Genomic DNA, 14,580 nt, shown 5'->3' with positions numbered 1-14,580 from the left:
CTCCTCCTCCTCCCCTTCACCACCACCACCACCATCACGTCTCCTCCTCCTCAACTTCACCACCACCACGTCTCCTCCTCCTCCCCTTCACCACCACCACCATCACGTCTCCTCCTCCTCCCCTTCACCACCACCACCATCACGTCTCCTCCTCCTCCCCTTCACCACCACCACCACCACGTCTCCTCCTCCTCCCCTTCACCACCACCACCATCATCACGTCTCCTCCTCCTCAACTTCACCACCACCACCACCACGTCTCCTCCTCCTCCCCTTCACCACCACCACCATCATCACGTCTCCTCCTCCTCAACTTCACCACCACCACCACCACGTCTCCTCCTCCTCCCCTTCACCACCACCATCATCATGACGCCTCCTCCTCCCCTGCACCACCATCACGTCTCCTCAACCTCCACCACCACCACCACCATCACGTCTCCTCAACCTCCACCACCACCACCACCATCACGTCTCCTCAACCTCCACCACCACCACCATCACGTCTCCTCCTCCTCCCCTTCACCACCACTACCATCATCATGACGCCTCCTCCTCCTCCCCTTCACCACCACTACCACCATCATCACGTCTCCTCCTCCTCAACTTCACCACCACCACCATCATCATGACGCCTCCTCCTCCTCAACTTCACCACCACCACCATCATCATGACGCCTCCTCCTCCCCTGCACCACCACCACCATCACGTCTCCTCCTCCTCCCCTGCACCACCACCATCATCATGACGCCTCCTCCTCCTCCCCTTCACCACCATCACGTCTCCTCCTCCTCCCCTGCACCACCACCATCATCATGACGCCTCCTCCTCCTCCCCTTCACCACCACTACCACCATCATCACGTCTCCTCCTCCTCAACTTCACCACCACCACCATCATCATGACGCCTCCTCCTCCTCAACTTCACCACCACCACCATCATCATGACGCCTCCTCCTCCCCTGCACCACCACCACCATCACGTCTCCTCCTCCTCCCCTGCACCACCACCATCATCATGACGCCTCCTCCTCCTCCCCTTCACCACCATCACGTCTCCTCCTCCTCCCCTGCACCACCACCATCATCATGACGCCTCCTCCTCCTCCCCTTCACCATCACGTCTCCTCCTCCTCCCCTGCACCACCACCATCATCATGACGCCTCCTCCTCCCTTCCACCACCATCACGTCTCCTCCTCCTCCCCCTCCCTTCCACCACCATCACGTCTCCTCCTCCTCCCCTGCACCAAAGCTCCCCCGTATAGCCTGTGACAGACTATTGCGGCAAGTGCTGTTCGCGAGCACCTACGAAGGTCGGCACAGCACACGATGGGGTGGGTGGCCGGACCGCCTTTATCTCCGAAGCAATGATGTTTACACATCGCACCAGCGACGTCATTTGAAGTTGAGTCGACTTATGGGAGCCCCAGGATCGATGCAGACAATCGTCACCGGTGCTGTCCAAGAGCGCGCTAACCGCTGCGCCACCGCTCCCCACACCACCATAATAACGCCTCCTGGAAGCGGAAGGTCTTCACTATTGTTGTGGACTTGGCCCTTATTAAGGGTTCTCAAATCTGCAACATTTCGAGAAAACACCATAATTATAATGACAACAGCAGAAGTATAACAGAGGGCGTAAAACCACAAGTTTCAAAGAATCACGGGATGTCAAGCGATGGCGCAATGGGTTGAATGGCTTGTATTGTGATTGGAGAACTTACTCTTTGGTCTTTTCGGTGAACGTCACGTCGGTAAAAAATAAAATACAAAATAAATTAAATCACGACGTTTTTACCTACGTGACTTTTTTCCGAAAAAAACAAAGAGTATGGCCCCTTGCAGTCACGAAAACTTCCAATCTAGAACTGTAGAACTTCTTTCGCACCGTACGTAAGCAAGCGCACATCGTGGGTTGATTCACTTGCCGTGGGAGTGGAACGGACTCCTCTTATCCGCGCGGCGATGTGGGTGGGGGATGGCCATCACAGATCATACTAATTATCCGTAACGTTAAGAACGACTCCACTTATCCGCAAACAACGGTGGGAAATCGCAGATAATAAGAAGTGGGTGCGGATATTGGGAGGTTTTTTTATCGATCACGAATACTGAGTCACGGTTTACAGATAATAGTGGGTTTTTTGGTTTAAATAAAAAAGGCTTAAAATCGCACAACAATTAAGAATCAAGGTTCCGACAGACATGTATAGCCAGAATGGACACACATCATTTGATCATAAACATAATATCTCAATGTTAACTTTTTTAATACGCGCAGCATGAATTGCTATTCGCCAAATAAATTGCCACACTGCGAGAGAAGCCCTAAAAAAGAGTCATGGAGCCTTTCCGAAGTCAACACGCACGATCTTAATAAGAATAATGATTTTGCAGATAGAAGCGTGTTTCACTTCACAGACAAACGCGAATTGTGAAGGCATAAACAAACAAGAGGCTTCGATTTAAAGCGTTCGTGACTGCACGGATTCATATTCTTGGTTCTTTCGGTAATGTCACATAGAAGGGAAATAATAATACAATAAAATAAAAACATAATTATGTATTATATTTTATTTTTATAATAAAATATATAAAACAAAACATCATTTTTTATTATGTGTTATTTTTATTATTTTATTATTTCCCTTCTACGTGACTTTACCGAAAGAACCAAGAATACCAACAATAGGCTAATTTGACGCCTCTGGATCTTGGTTATTGTCTGATCGAGTTGCACTCGCCTCAAAACTATGGTTGGGTTAATATTGGCCGATTTTTTTGGGATGCTAAGACATTCCCTGCCAAACTGAAAATGAAATATGTAACAGGGTTTTGTCTGGCATCCACTAGAAGGTCCCTGGCAGTAGACTAACATTCAAGTTACGTGATAGATTTATGCAATAGGCACAGGAGACCATGTGTTTTGTATGGAAAATTCATCAGTTCACACGAATAAAATATGCATGCTTTTCCATTTCAACTTCACTTGCTGTAGTGTTTGGGAAGGTACTTGATAATTGGGACGACATATGGAAAACATATACAATTAATATATAAAGTACACAGAGCGCTGTACCGTATTGAACATTGATAGATAAACTTGATTCACTTGTAAGTTATTACAGGAGAGTAGTCACACGCATCTTCTATAAATAATTTCACAGTTGATACGGAAAAGTATGATCTGTTCTCTATATAGATTTGGGTCTTTTTAAGATGCTATTTTGGGCGATGTGATGCTGGTTGTAATCATCAGCGAAACGTCGTACTCGAATTGTAAATGTTGTGAGTTTACTCTTCAACGCACCTGTGTGCTGAACTAGTAACTAATTGGCACGTTTTGTTTGCGTGGCAAACCTTACAAATTGGCTGTGTCAGGTGGCGGCGGATTTAACGGCATATTCATATTCACGCCATCCAATCCAAAAACACATTCCTGCGGAGGGAGCTGGTAGGAACGTTGGGTTGCTGGGTCAATGGCCAGGGTCAACGGCGGCGTGGTGTATTCCACAAATATGGCCGACTGTGAGGGCGGGCACAAGCCGGCGGGAGTGGGTTAAACGTTGAGTTTTATAAGGGCACCACGGGGTGACCAGCCCCTCCCCACCCAGCCCCACCCTCCCCACCCAGCCCCTCCCCACCCTCCCCACCCAGCCTCACCCTCCCCACCCAGCCCCTCCCTGCACGACGGACGAACGGACACAATAATCCCCTGTGGGATGGTGTAACCAGGAGGTTCCTACCAGTACAACGTTAGTTATGGCTATTGGTCGCGAAAGTCTACATGCGTGTTAAACTGCATTACAGCATTTGAGTCTCTAGAGAGCGCTCTTCCACCAACAAACGCGGGTTCACTGCAAGTGTTGGCTTTTGAATAATAAATATGGTTATTTATTCAAACCATTAACCTTCACGTAATTAAAATGATTTACGGCAACAATGTTAAAATGTTCTAGCTTTATGACTAAAATATGGTCCATTTAACTGACATTCATTGCGCCGTAACTGATCTGCATATAAATTAGTGAGCCAACTGCCAATAAGAGATATGAATACTGTGGATTCAACTTTTGTCAATCCACTGCTGGATGAGGGTCTTTCCACACGATTTGGGACCTTGAGGATTGTTTGTCCATACTTCACACTGGTTAGTGTGGGTTGAAGGCATGGAGCTTACACGCAGTAAAAGTGGGAGCATAGAAGCTTTATTGGACCATCTGACGAGATGTGGCACATTCTTGATGATTTAGTCACAGGCCACGTTGTCACGAATAAATGTGATTACACTAAAATAAACGACTTTTTTGAAATTATTATTTTATTACAGCTCAACGTGAGCCCGGTACAACACGCCGATCACTGAAAGGAGGGGGAACAAAAATCCTGTGAACAGCAGCAGCCTGAGTTAGGCCCTGGCTGGTCTTAATGAAGGAGGATAATTGGGCTCACTGCCCTACCCAGGTGGGGACCGTCTAAAATAAAAACATAAAATTAATATTATTTTTTTACAATTTAAACTCCAGCATGTTGAGCATGAGGGTAGCACTATATAGGGAGGTGCCTGGTGGTTGAGAAGTCATAGTTGCTATGGCAGTAGAGCTGAGATTCTATGTTTCAAATCATGTTTCAGCCACCCGTGATTAAACCGGGTTCTCAAGTGTAGGTGTACTGAGTTCATGGTCTCATTGCCTACACAAAAAGCCAATTACCGTCTGTGTAGTGTATGCTGTATATAACCCTGTATTTTCACTTCTGGTGGCGCAGTGCGCTGTTAAACCAGCAACCTTAGTTTGATTTGCGGCCACGACTAACACAAATGGATCAATGGTGAATGATAACAGACGGTCCTGGGGCCCTCCTTCGTCAACACGCATTGACCATCATGGTGCCGTATGGTCAAACAACCCCATGACTGATGCAGCATGGGAATTCTTCATCCGGCATGAATGTATTTACATTTGACTCTGCTTTTGCACACCAGTCTGTGCAGATTGGGGGCCTAGGAATGGTTAAAAAGTCACTTGCCACAGACGTTTTCCTTCGCCAGGAATTGAATGTTAGCAGCACACTAACCCCCCATTTTTCATTTAATTTAGCAATTAAAAATTACAGAATTAAACTCGTGGCTTGACAGACCTGCAATGATCTCTGTGCAAGATACAACAGCCTTGATATGGGTGAAAATGTCATTTGATGGAATCTCAACAGTAGTTATGTGATTCCGACTTCCACACTGTCACTCGCCAACTTGGGGAGATGCTCCCATGGAATGCTCTGAAAGAATTCAAACTTTGTCTCATGACACAATTGTACAATTGAGGGAAATAATTGAGGGGAATTCTCAAACAACAAACAAATTAAGGTGTATGTTAATATCTATAACAAAAGATATTCTGTTTTATATCCAACTGTCATAATTGTTTCCCCTCTTTTTAGGGCACCTGGTGCAGCTTTATTAACCCCGTGCACATGTCATCATCTTCGGCCATATCATCATCAGACATGGCCAATCCACTGCTGCGTGAGGCCCTTTATTCAATTATGTGATGTGTGCACATTTGTCATTCAAATCCAGCTATCCAAATGTATTGCCTTGTCGTCATCTTTAAGCAGTCCATATAAACGATGCACTGCAGTGCCTGCAAAAAGGAGATGTTCAGTTTTATATTAATTGATAACACAATTCATCTTCGTGGTTCTTTCGGTAAAGTCATGTTATCAAGGTTATTGATAACACAATGTCAATAACCTTGCGTGGCAGATTGAAGCAGTGTTGAGACACCTATGGAGACACCCATGGCTAGCACAGTGTATCGGGCTACCCATCATATCCCTCAGGTGACTCGGGTTGCTTGCTCAAAGTGCGATTTCCATGCAATGTTAGACATGCAGCCTTGCCATGACAAATGCTCCCTTTCATTGGAAGAAGCCCACAGGGTGCCTGCAGTTAGTCTTTGCGAGCATGGCACCGATCTGTGAGTTATCAGTTGTCAGGAAAGAGAACATGTGGGACTGCTTCATGAATGCAAATGCCATTTAGTAGGTAAACACAGACTTTGAGCACACATGACTATCTGATACGAATGTTAAAAAGGTGTTGCCTTATTCAATTTTGGATATTTAAATGCATAGCACTCGTAAATTTCAATTTTTTTCATTGATTTTTAGTTTTAAATCGAGATAACGCTTTTACACAGGCAGCACACTGATTCAACTCGTAAGCTGCGTACACTGTACGTGTACAGATTTGCATGCATATAAGCTAATACATTTAAAAGAGTACTCGAACAGGTATATATTTTACTTGCAAAGAATATGATACCGTCGATTGCAACATGATGGTGAACAATATCAATAGTTTTTGCTTTGTTTTAATTTCCTCGACTCAAAAACATCTATGTAATAAACAAAAGTAATATGATTTAGAATTAAACATGTTTGCGAAATATTACAGGCAACAATATTAGTTTTATGGCCAAGCAGCTACAATGTATTGTTGTTGTTCAATTGTGTACTTTAATGATCCTTTCAACCAAACACAAAAGCCACGATATGCAATTTAGAAACATTTATTGAAGTTATAGAAGTTACACGTGTTATATGTGACAAATATAAATGTTGTTTAAAGAAAGCGAGAAAAGCAAATGAAAAGATTAACCAGCTTTTCAAAACAAGCCTCAACATCCATCTCTGTACAATCTCTGAAACTCGTCCATGCATTACACTTGCAATGTCTTGAAGACTAGCGTATATTCGAGCGTATGTCGATATATCCTGTAAAGATAAGTATTAACGTAAGAGCAACAAAAAATACACAGTGGTGATCATTATGTGCTGTTAACTTGTGTGCAACTATATTGAGCTTGAGAATCATGACCTTGTGATTAAAATAACTCAGGGTATCTTCATATATCCAACAGAGTAGGACTTTGGAGGCTTGGTGGAAAACGTCTAATTTTCGGATCCCCCTTATTCGGTCACCTGCAAATATGCTGCAGCTCTGTTGACAAGGTGCACACATATATCATCATCCATGGCCAGGGCAAGAAGTATCTGTGATCATATATTCTACTGACGGGTTTGCGTTTCTTCCCTTTGATTAACCTTTGCTCTCAGGTAAGTGCAATTTCACAAAATTCGGCTCATTTGTGGCACACGAGACCCTGGCTTTGAGTGACCGTGCACACATGTCTCGCGGTTTATGACTTGTGCGAACATATGCTTTTAGGTTAAGAGCGTGAATGTGTGTCGGGTTCTACTTTCCTCCTTCTGAGTGTGTGCTGTACCGAGCGCTAGCGAGCGTGTGTCTTGAGGAAAGTATCCAAACACGTGTGGATCTCAAAAAGGGCTTTCTTCCACAAGAAGCCTGACAAGCGTAAATATATTTAACTATTCATAGCTTGCGCCTTTGCATATCTGGTTGCTTCGTCTTAAGAGGTTTCTATTTTTAGCACATTAAATGGCATTATGCGTTACTGGCTCTTCCCCGACTCTACAAAACATGTGCAACTCTTTACATTATAGACAAAATCGTGTCCATGTCACGATGTTGTTTTGAAATATTTTAGAAATATTATTTTGTGGCATTTATTTTCACGAAGTATATATTCACAAACATGTTTTGCCTCTGCTAATTAATATATTGACCCAATGATATTGTTGCTGCCAGAGCAATCAAATGACAGAAACACCACTTAAACATTTTTTGGAATTATTCCAATACGAAACATTTAATTAAACTCTATTTGTTTTGCATATCATTGTCATTATCAGCCACGGTCTATCAACTTCTGGATGAAGGCCTCCCCATGCCACCATTATCCCACATGGTCCTACAGTGCCACAATCCATATAACTCATGCAGATATATTTAATATAAAGTATTGTAAGTATATATACACACACACACAATTAGATTTTGAAATATATTTGAGAAGAAAAACAAAACTACATTATGTATTTGAAAAGCATTCATTTCCCTCATTGTAGATTACTGTGTTTTTGATGTTGTTCCTAGGTAACCAGGGGGGGGGGGGAATCTCAAAATTAAAAGTTTTTGTTTCATGCATTTCAACCACAGGGTGTGAATCTGTCTACTTTCAAGTTCTGATAAATGACGTTTGGCCGTAAGTTGGTTTATTAATTTTGTAGAAGCGAAACAAAGTATTTGTTTTCACCTACCTTTAATGAAGATGGCTGCTTATTCTAATCAAATACTCTAGGTCAAGCTGGCACTACTGCGGGATTATTGTGTGCATCTCTAAATATGCACACAAAGCCAATCAATGTGCTCTTCACTTTCAATGGTACTGTATTCCAGTTCCTTATTTAGTAAAATATTTCCATTGATATTAAAATACTAACATTTTATAGGTAACGTCACACCCTAGCTGATAAAAAAGGAATTCAATGATCTCAGATACAACCATCTAGGACCACACTACTGCATATGTTTGTTTGTGTTTTGTGCTGTATTGCTCTCCGGTTTGTTTTTGGATTGTAACGTGTTGTTCAGGAATTTCATTTCAGCTCCTGAAGAAGCTGCCAACACTTGGAGTGAAACTTCGGACAATCTTGCCAAACAACACGTGATAACAACCCGAAAACACCATCGGAGAGCCGAGGGACCACTTGACTAGCCTCCTATCTCTGGGAGCTTTTCAGAGGGATGCTATTTGGATCTTAGCACTTGAGGTCAGTGGACTTGAGCGTCTGGAGTCGCTTGTCCTGCATGGTTTTTGGCGTGTAGCACTTCATCACTGAGTTGGGTAAGATCTTGGTCTTGGTTGTTGCAAGCCACTGCACCAGTGGGTTGAGCTTGCAGTCGCAGTGGTAGGGGTTGCCGTGCAGGTAGATCATCTGCAGACCTGCGAAAAGTAGGACAAACGCAAATTTAACGTGCTGACTACCATGGTGTTAAGCTATTTGAGTCTTGACCACCTGGGACCTGTAGTGTACATCAATCTGCAAAGGTTGTGCCCCACAACTCCACAGAATGTTTTTGTTATACGGGTTGTCAGGTATAAACCTCTCGAAAGCTAAACATGTTTGAGCCTGGATCGTGCTTGGATGGGTGACCACCATGCACAAAAAAAAGATTAGATAGGCGTTACATGCAATAGAGGGCACTGCAGCAACATTCTTTGTTCTCCACTCCGTCCACTTTCATCGACTTGTGCTGACCAGCATGTTGAAGTATGGCCAAATATCCCTAATGGCCACGCAAGGTGTGTGGAGGCCCTCATCCAGCAGATAATTGATAAAATGGGCCCTCCGTGGGCACTGATCTGTTACAAAGTCCCAACTGCTGTTTCCATTAAGCTCATGAACACTGAAACGATGCTGTACACAATGCGATTTTAAGTTTAACCTATTTTGTGATTATACTTGAAAAGGGTAATAAAATAACCTCCAAACCTGAAAGTGTAGAAAAGGTCCCTGCTTCGATGACTTTTACTTTGTTGTCACTGATGGTGAGCTGTGCGAGCTTGATGTTCGAATTGAAGGCATCCTTCGTCAGTACGCTGACCATATTGTTGCTGAAGTAAAGTTCACGCAGGTTGGTCAAGCCCTTGAAAGTGCTGGACGTCACCCTCTTGATCTTGTTGTTATTGAGGACTAGCATCTCAAGCTTCTGGAGCGACTGCAGGGTGCCGGGGGCAATGGTCGTGATCTTGTTATTGTCCAGGTTTAGGTAGTCCAGGTTCTTCAGCCCAACAAAAGCCTTGGGCGAGATCTGCTGGATTTTATTGTAGGCCAGGTCCAAAATGACCAGGCTGGGTGTGTGCTGGAAAGCGAGCGCTGGGAGGGATGTGATGTTGTTCATGGGCATGTCAAGGTCGGAGAGGTCTGAAAGACCTTGGAAGGTGCTGGAGGTAAATGAGAGAATGCCATTCTTGCCCAGGATTAGGTACTTGAGGCTAGGAACGCCCTGAAAGGCTTTGCTTGGCAAGCTGCGTATATTATTGCCATACAAGTTGATCATCTGCAGACTTTTGGCTCCGGCAAAAGCTCTGGAGTCAAAGCCACTGATATGGTTTGACTCCAAGTGGATGTGTTTTAAATGGTTAAGATTCTGAAAGGCATTGGCATCAATGTTTGTAATCTCGTTATTGGCTGAAAAACAAAACAATTCAAACATATGAGAATTTTATCAGTTAGTTTGAAATGAATGTCACAATCCATTCAAAAGAGATAACATGAATAACAAATACAAGTATCTAATATATGCCCTCTCGATTAGATTCTCAGAAAGAAACCGCAGATTGTCAGTAAATTCAATACATGACGTGACCACAGGTTGGATTTAAATGCATGGCAATTGCCAAAGAAACTGGAGCAGCAAGTGTAAAGTATCTACATCACGGGATCTCCTTTGCCAGTACCAACATATGATAATAGGGGTTTTCCCTTTTTTTCTGGCAACAAAACAGGTGTTAAGATGCTAAAACACCAAACTGAAACCTTTAACAAGGAATCATGTCTGCATTCACCACAATGCATGTGGTCAGAATGCTGGTAAAATATTGTAATGGTAGATTATTCTAACGTTATTGTCTATATTTTTTCTATGGGAATTTAACACTTATGTAAACACCAATTAGCAGCGCATATGGGTATCTATGATTAAATTCCTCCATCCACTGGGTTATCTTGGACAATACTGTATTTGGTTTTCAATGGATAATTTATTACAGTGCTCACAAAAATTCTGCATCGATCGTTCACTCATTAAATGCACACAATTCCTTAATGCTAAATACAATCTGTGGCCAACTACCTCAAGTGGTGCAGAGTCTTGGATGTTCTGGAGACCTTTGAGTAGACAAATCGCTCATTATATTATCATTATGCGCAGTGGATTTAAGGGTCTCCGTATGGTCATGATGACTGCATCGGAAACTCTTTGTACTGAGCTGAGAGTGGAGGTCAGTGTCACACGCCGAGTGGGACAATTTACTTGCCAATGCACCTTAAGTGGTTTGACATAAAAGCCAGGTAAGAAGGCAGACTAAAGGACGCATTGGAAGTATCTCACACAGACACTATTCCTACACAGGATGCTCATTCCATGGTCGACTGCCCAACCCCACCCAACCCTACCAATCACCCCTGACATTTATAGTCGGATAAATGTTACCCATACTGGCAATTTCCATTTAAATAATAAAAATGACAAAAATTAGAGCAACACAATTTTTCACGTAAAAATGTATTATAGTATGATCAGTATCTAACTATAGCATGCATTAATCTACAACACATCGTTTTATTTTGTATACATTAAATGCAAGTCTAGATTTAACACACATATGTGATAAATATGAAACATTGGCTACCTTTAAAAAAATCTTCTTTGATGTCTGAAAATGTATGAGAATACCGTGTTGTGTTGCAGTGTGTCATTGTTTTGTGAATTATTTATCCACTTATGTTATGCTTTTACATGGGACTCAAGCAGATTCATGAAGAAAACAAACTGACAAAATATGTATGTAGTGCACTATTAATATTAATAAGCCAGCCAACAAAGATGGTGAATGTGAGTTTGTTGAATGCCATTTGCAGTCAGATGGGAGCATTGGATAATTTAGTGAAGGTAATGCGTTGTCTCCCACCGAATTCATTACTGCCCGAATTTCAGGGTCTGTGGCGCTCACCCAACTTAATGGTCGAGGTGTCGGAGGGGATCTTGGACGGGACTGATTTCATCCTTTGGTCACCACAGTCAACATCCAAGCCGTCCTGCTGCGACTGCTTTGCACACTTGCAGCCGGATGGGCAGCCCAGCACCTGTCGGCTCACGCTCACCAGCACCAGCATCACCCAGCACAGCGAGGCTGTCCTGGATATACTGCGGGGCAGAACAAGCAGGCACGTGTCGCTTTACTTCTGCCTTCTTCTTGGTTCTTTCGGTAAAGTCACGTAGAATGGAAATAATAAAATAATAAAAATAAAACACAATAAAATAATTCTCACGACGTTTCGGCCACAACGCAAGCAGCCGTCCTCAGGTGAAGAACAGGTCTGTCGGAAAGACAGCGTCTGTTCTTCACCTGAGGACGGCTGCTTGAGTTGTAGCCGAAACGTCGTGAGAATTATTTTATTATATTTTATTTTAATTATTTTATTACTTCCCTTCTACGTGACTTTACCGAAAGAACCAAGAAGATGAATCCCTGCAGTCACGAAAGAAGCTTTAAATCGAAATTCTTCGGCCTTGCCAGCATGCGTGCCTATTACTTTTACGGTAACTTAATGTCGCCCAGCATCCCGCATGGGTGGATAAATTGAGTACCACATTGTGTGGGAAGTCAACGCATAGACTCACCCCTGCGCAGCCTCATTCGAGCACTTGGTTTTAATAGAGTTCTGTAACGCCAAACCGAACCAGCTTATTTTTAAACCTTGTGTTTGTATATTCTATACAAATTACAAGATTATAATACGCGCAGTGCAATGGAGTATTTGGATAGTCGGTCATTAGAGTTGAGTCTACTTGTAACATTTATAATCTGTTCTCACACGTAGATTGTTTAATACACATTAAGCATATTAGCATAAATTAGCATTTCTATAAATGTGCGTTTTTTGTTTACTTAATTGATATTGTGTTACTGGGAAAGCAGCAGGTAATGCGACGAAGAATGTAACAATCTACGTGCAAGCCACACTTGTGCACACTCAGAGCACCTTCCACATAAAGCACCGGCGTAGGAGGGCAGATGATTTAGTGACTGGTACGGCGTGTTCTTGCCTCAGTGACCCAATCCGATTATAGTCTTCATAGCAAGCAAAAGGCCTGTCTCAGGTCGGCTCAGCATGAAATTAGTCCTCGATTCTTTAAGCATTGACCACCCCCTTGTGTGGCGAGCTAAGAAACACAGGCTGCCTAGCAGCACTGCTCCCCGTGGTGCTTTAGGGCATGCAGCACAGGGCACTTTCATTTTGTTATAATTGCAATTTCCAAATATGTCTGAAAGCTTTAATGCATTAGCCCTGTCCTTCTCTCTGTCCTACTACTGTCTGTCCGTCCGTCTGTAACATGAAATCACAATAGCTCTCGTCAAGCTGGTTCAATATAAGAGAAAATGTGTTGAAAGTTGTGTTGCTATCAGGGAATTATTCGACAGGAAACCAGCCACATTCCTCCAAGAGTTGCCCCAAAAATTTGGAGACCAATGCTAAAAGTAATATTCTGAACTGCTCATAAATACTGCTGAGGAAACAAGTATGCAGGAACGCATTACAAAAAATATGCATACCCTAGGATGTTTGATCGGTGTTCAATTGCACATTGCATTGTTGTTACTTTTTGCAATCATGTGAAGATAAATTGCTAAATATTATTTTGCTGAGAAATATAAAAATGTAAAGTTTTCACTGGCTGCATTTCTCAACGTCAAAAAAATTCATTCCTAAGTACGTTTTTTGTGATAATTTGTGGAACAGAACGTAAAAAACCCCACAATGTTATCTCTTAATAAAGTGCGCGGCATAGGCTAACAGTGTCAGAGACTTTATTATCTGTAATACAAATGATAAACAATGAAGGGTGCTTCTGAACCCCTTAATATAAATGACTTCTTATTTTTCTCCAGCAAAAGATAGTTTATTCTTACCATATGCTCGAACGCATTTCTGTCTGATAATACAAATATACAAAATGCTGCACGTAGGAGCGCAGCAGTAACAAACAATACGAGCAGGCAACGCATAGCATGGAAGAGCTGCATTCAATATAAATTGTAACATTCGTTTTCAAATGAGCATAATAACTGTATTTATAACGAGGAAAAGTATTCAGGAAAATAAGTAATTGTATATCACGCATTGCATTTACCAAACTTATTTTGAGCTCGTATCTTAAGAAACACGAGAATAATTGTTAAAGTCACTTACCGCATGACGAGTCAGTTTCCTTTGCACTTTTAAACCGAATGAGCAAAGTTCTCGCGTGATGTTTTTCTTCTAGAGTCAAGTTTATGAGACAGGCTTCAAATTTTGATGTCGCCCGCTAATGAACAGGTATCTATCTCTCTCTCTGTCACAAAGAGCGCAGTGTGTGCTCGTGGATGTTTTGGCTTGGCGCTGAGAATAGGAGTACACGGACAGTCTTGGAAACCACTGCGAATCACATTTTAGCATTGGCTTCCTATGTTCAACATTCACGGTGGCTTATATAACCTGTGATCGAGGGTGTAAGTTCTCTCCAAGTCAAGCAGACCAGTTCCATTTCCTCACACTCGGTTGTTTTGCACTCATTCTGGAGTTGTTCAACGTGGCATAATTGTGAAGCTGTTTTTTTTTCTGGAAAAAAGTAGCAGTCCTGCCTTCCCATCTGCTGATAATTATGCAGCCACGCTTATTTTTATCATATTATGTCATTATTTTTACTGTTTTACATTTTTCAATAAAAAAGCTGTATTGCCCAATAATTTTGATGTGAATTTTCATTATTATGATAGGGGCCGTGAATTATGGCATAACTGCAGTTACAAACCTTAATCTGTGCCCTTCTCTTCACAACCCGCACTGACCAGTGTGGTGAAGTATGGTCAAACAAACCGCATT

The 14,580-nt window shown here is 42.6% G+C and overlaps 1 protein-coding gene across 1 annotated transcript; it reads right to left on the bottom strand.

Annotated features, from left to right (window-relative positions):
• Nucleotides 1-6,462: 6,462 nt before the first annotated feature.
• LOC133347118 (leucine-rich repeat-containing protein 15-like) lies at nucleotides 6,463-14,293 on the bottom strand. Its single transcript, XM_061559102.1, has 4 exons — nucleotides 13,909-14,293; nucleotides 11,667-11,860; nucleotides 9,424-10,122; nucleotides 6,463-8,873 (listed from the first exon to the last, which is right to left on the bottom strand). Exons 1-4 carry the CDS (start codon nucleotides 13,911-13,913, stop codon nucleotides 8,689-8,691), a joined length of 1,083 nt encoding a protein of 360 aa, XP_061415086.1. The 5' UTR covers nucleotides 13,914-14,293; the 3' UTR covers nucleotides 6,463-8,688.
• Between the last annotated feature and the right edge of the window lie 287 nt (nucleotides 14,294-14,580).

The sequence above is a fragment of the Lethenteron reissneri genome, chromosome 25 (genome assembly GCF_015708825.2).
Source record: "Lethenteron reissneri isolate LAM-NWPU_2019-01 chromosome 25, ASM1570882v1, whole genome shotgun sequence".
Taxonomy (NCBI): Eukaryota; Metazoa; Chordata; class Hyperoartia; order Petromyzontiformes; family Petromyzontidae; genus Lethenteron; species Lethenteron reissneri.
The sequence above is the reverse complement of the archived record's forward strand: the minus strand, read 5'-3'. Positions and strand labels throughout refer to the sequence as shown.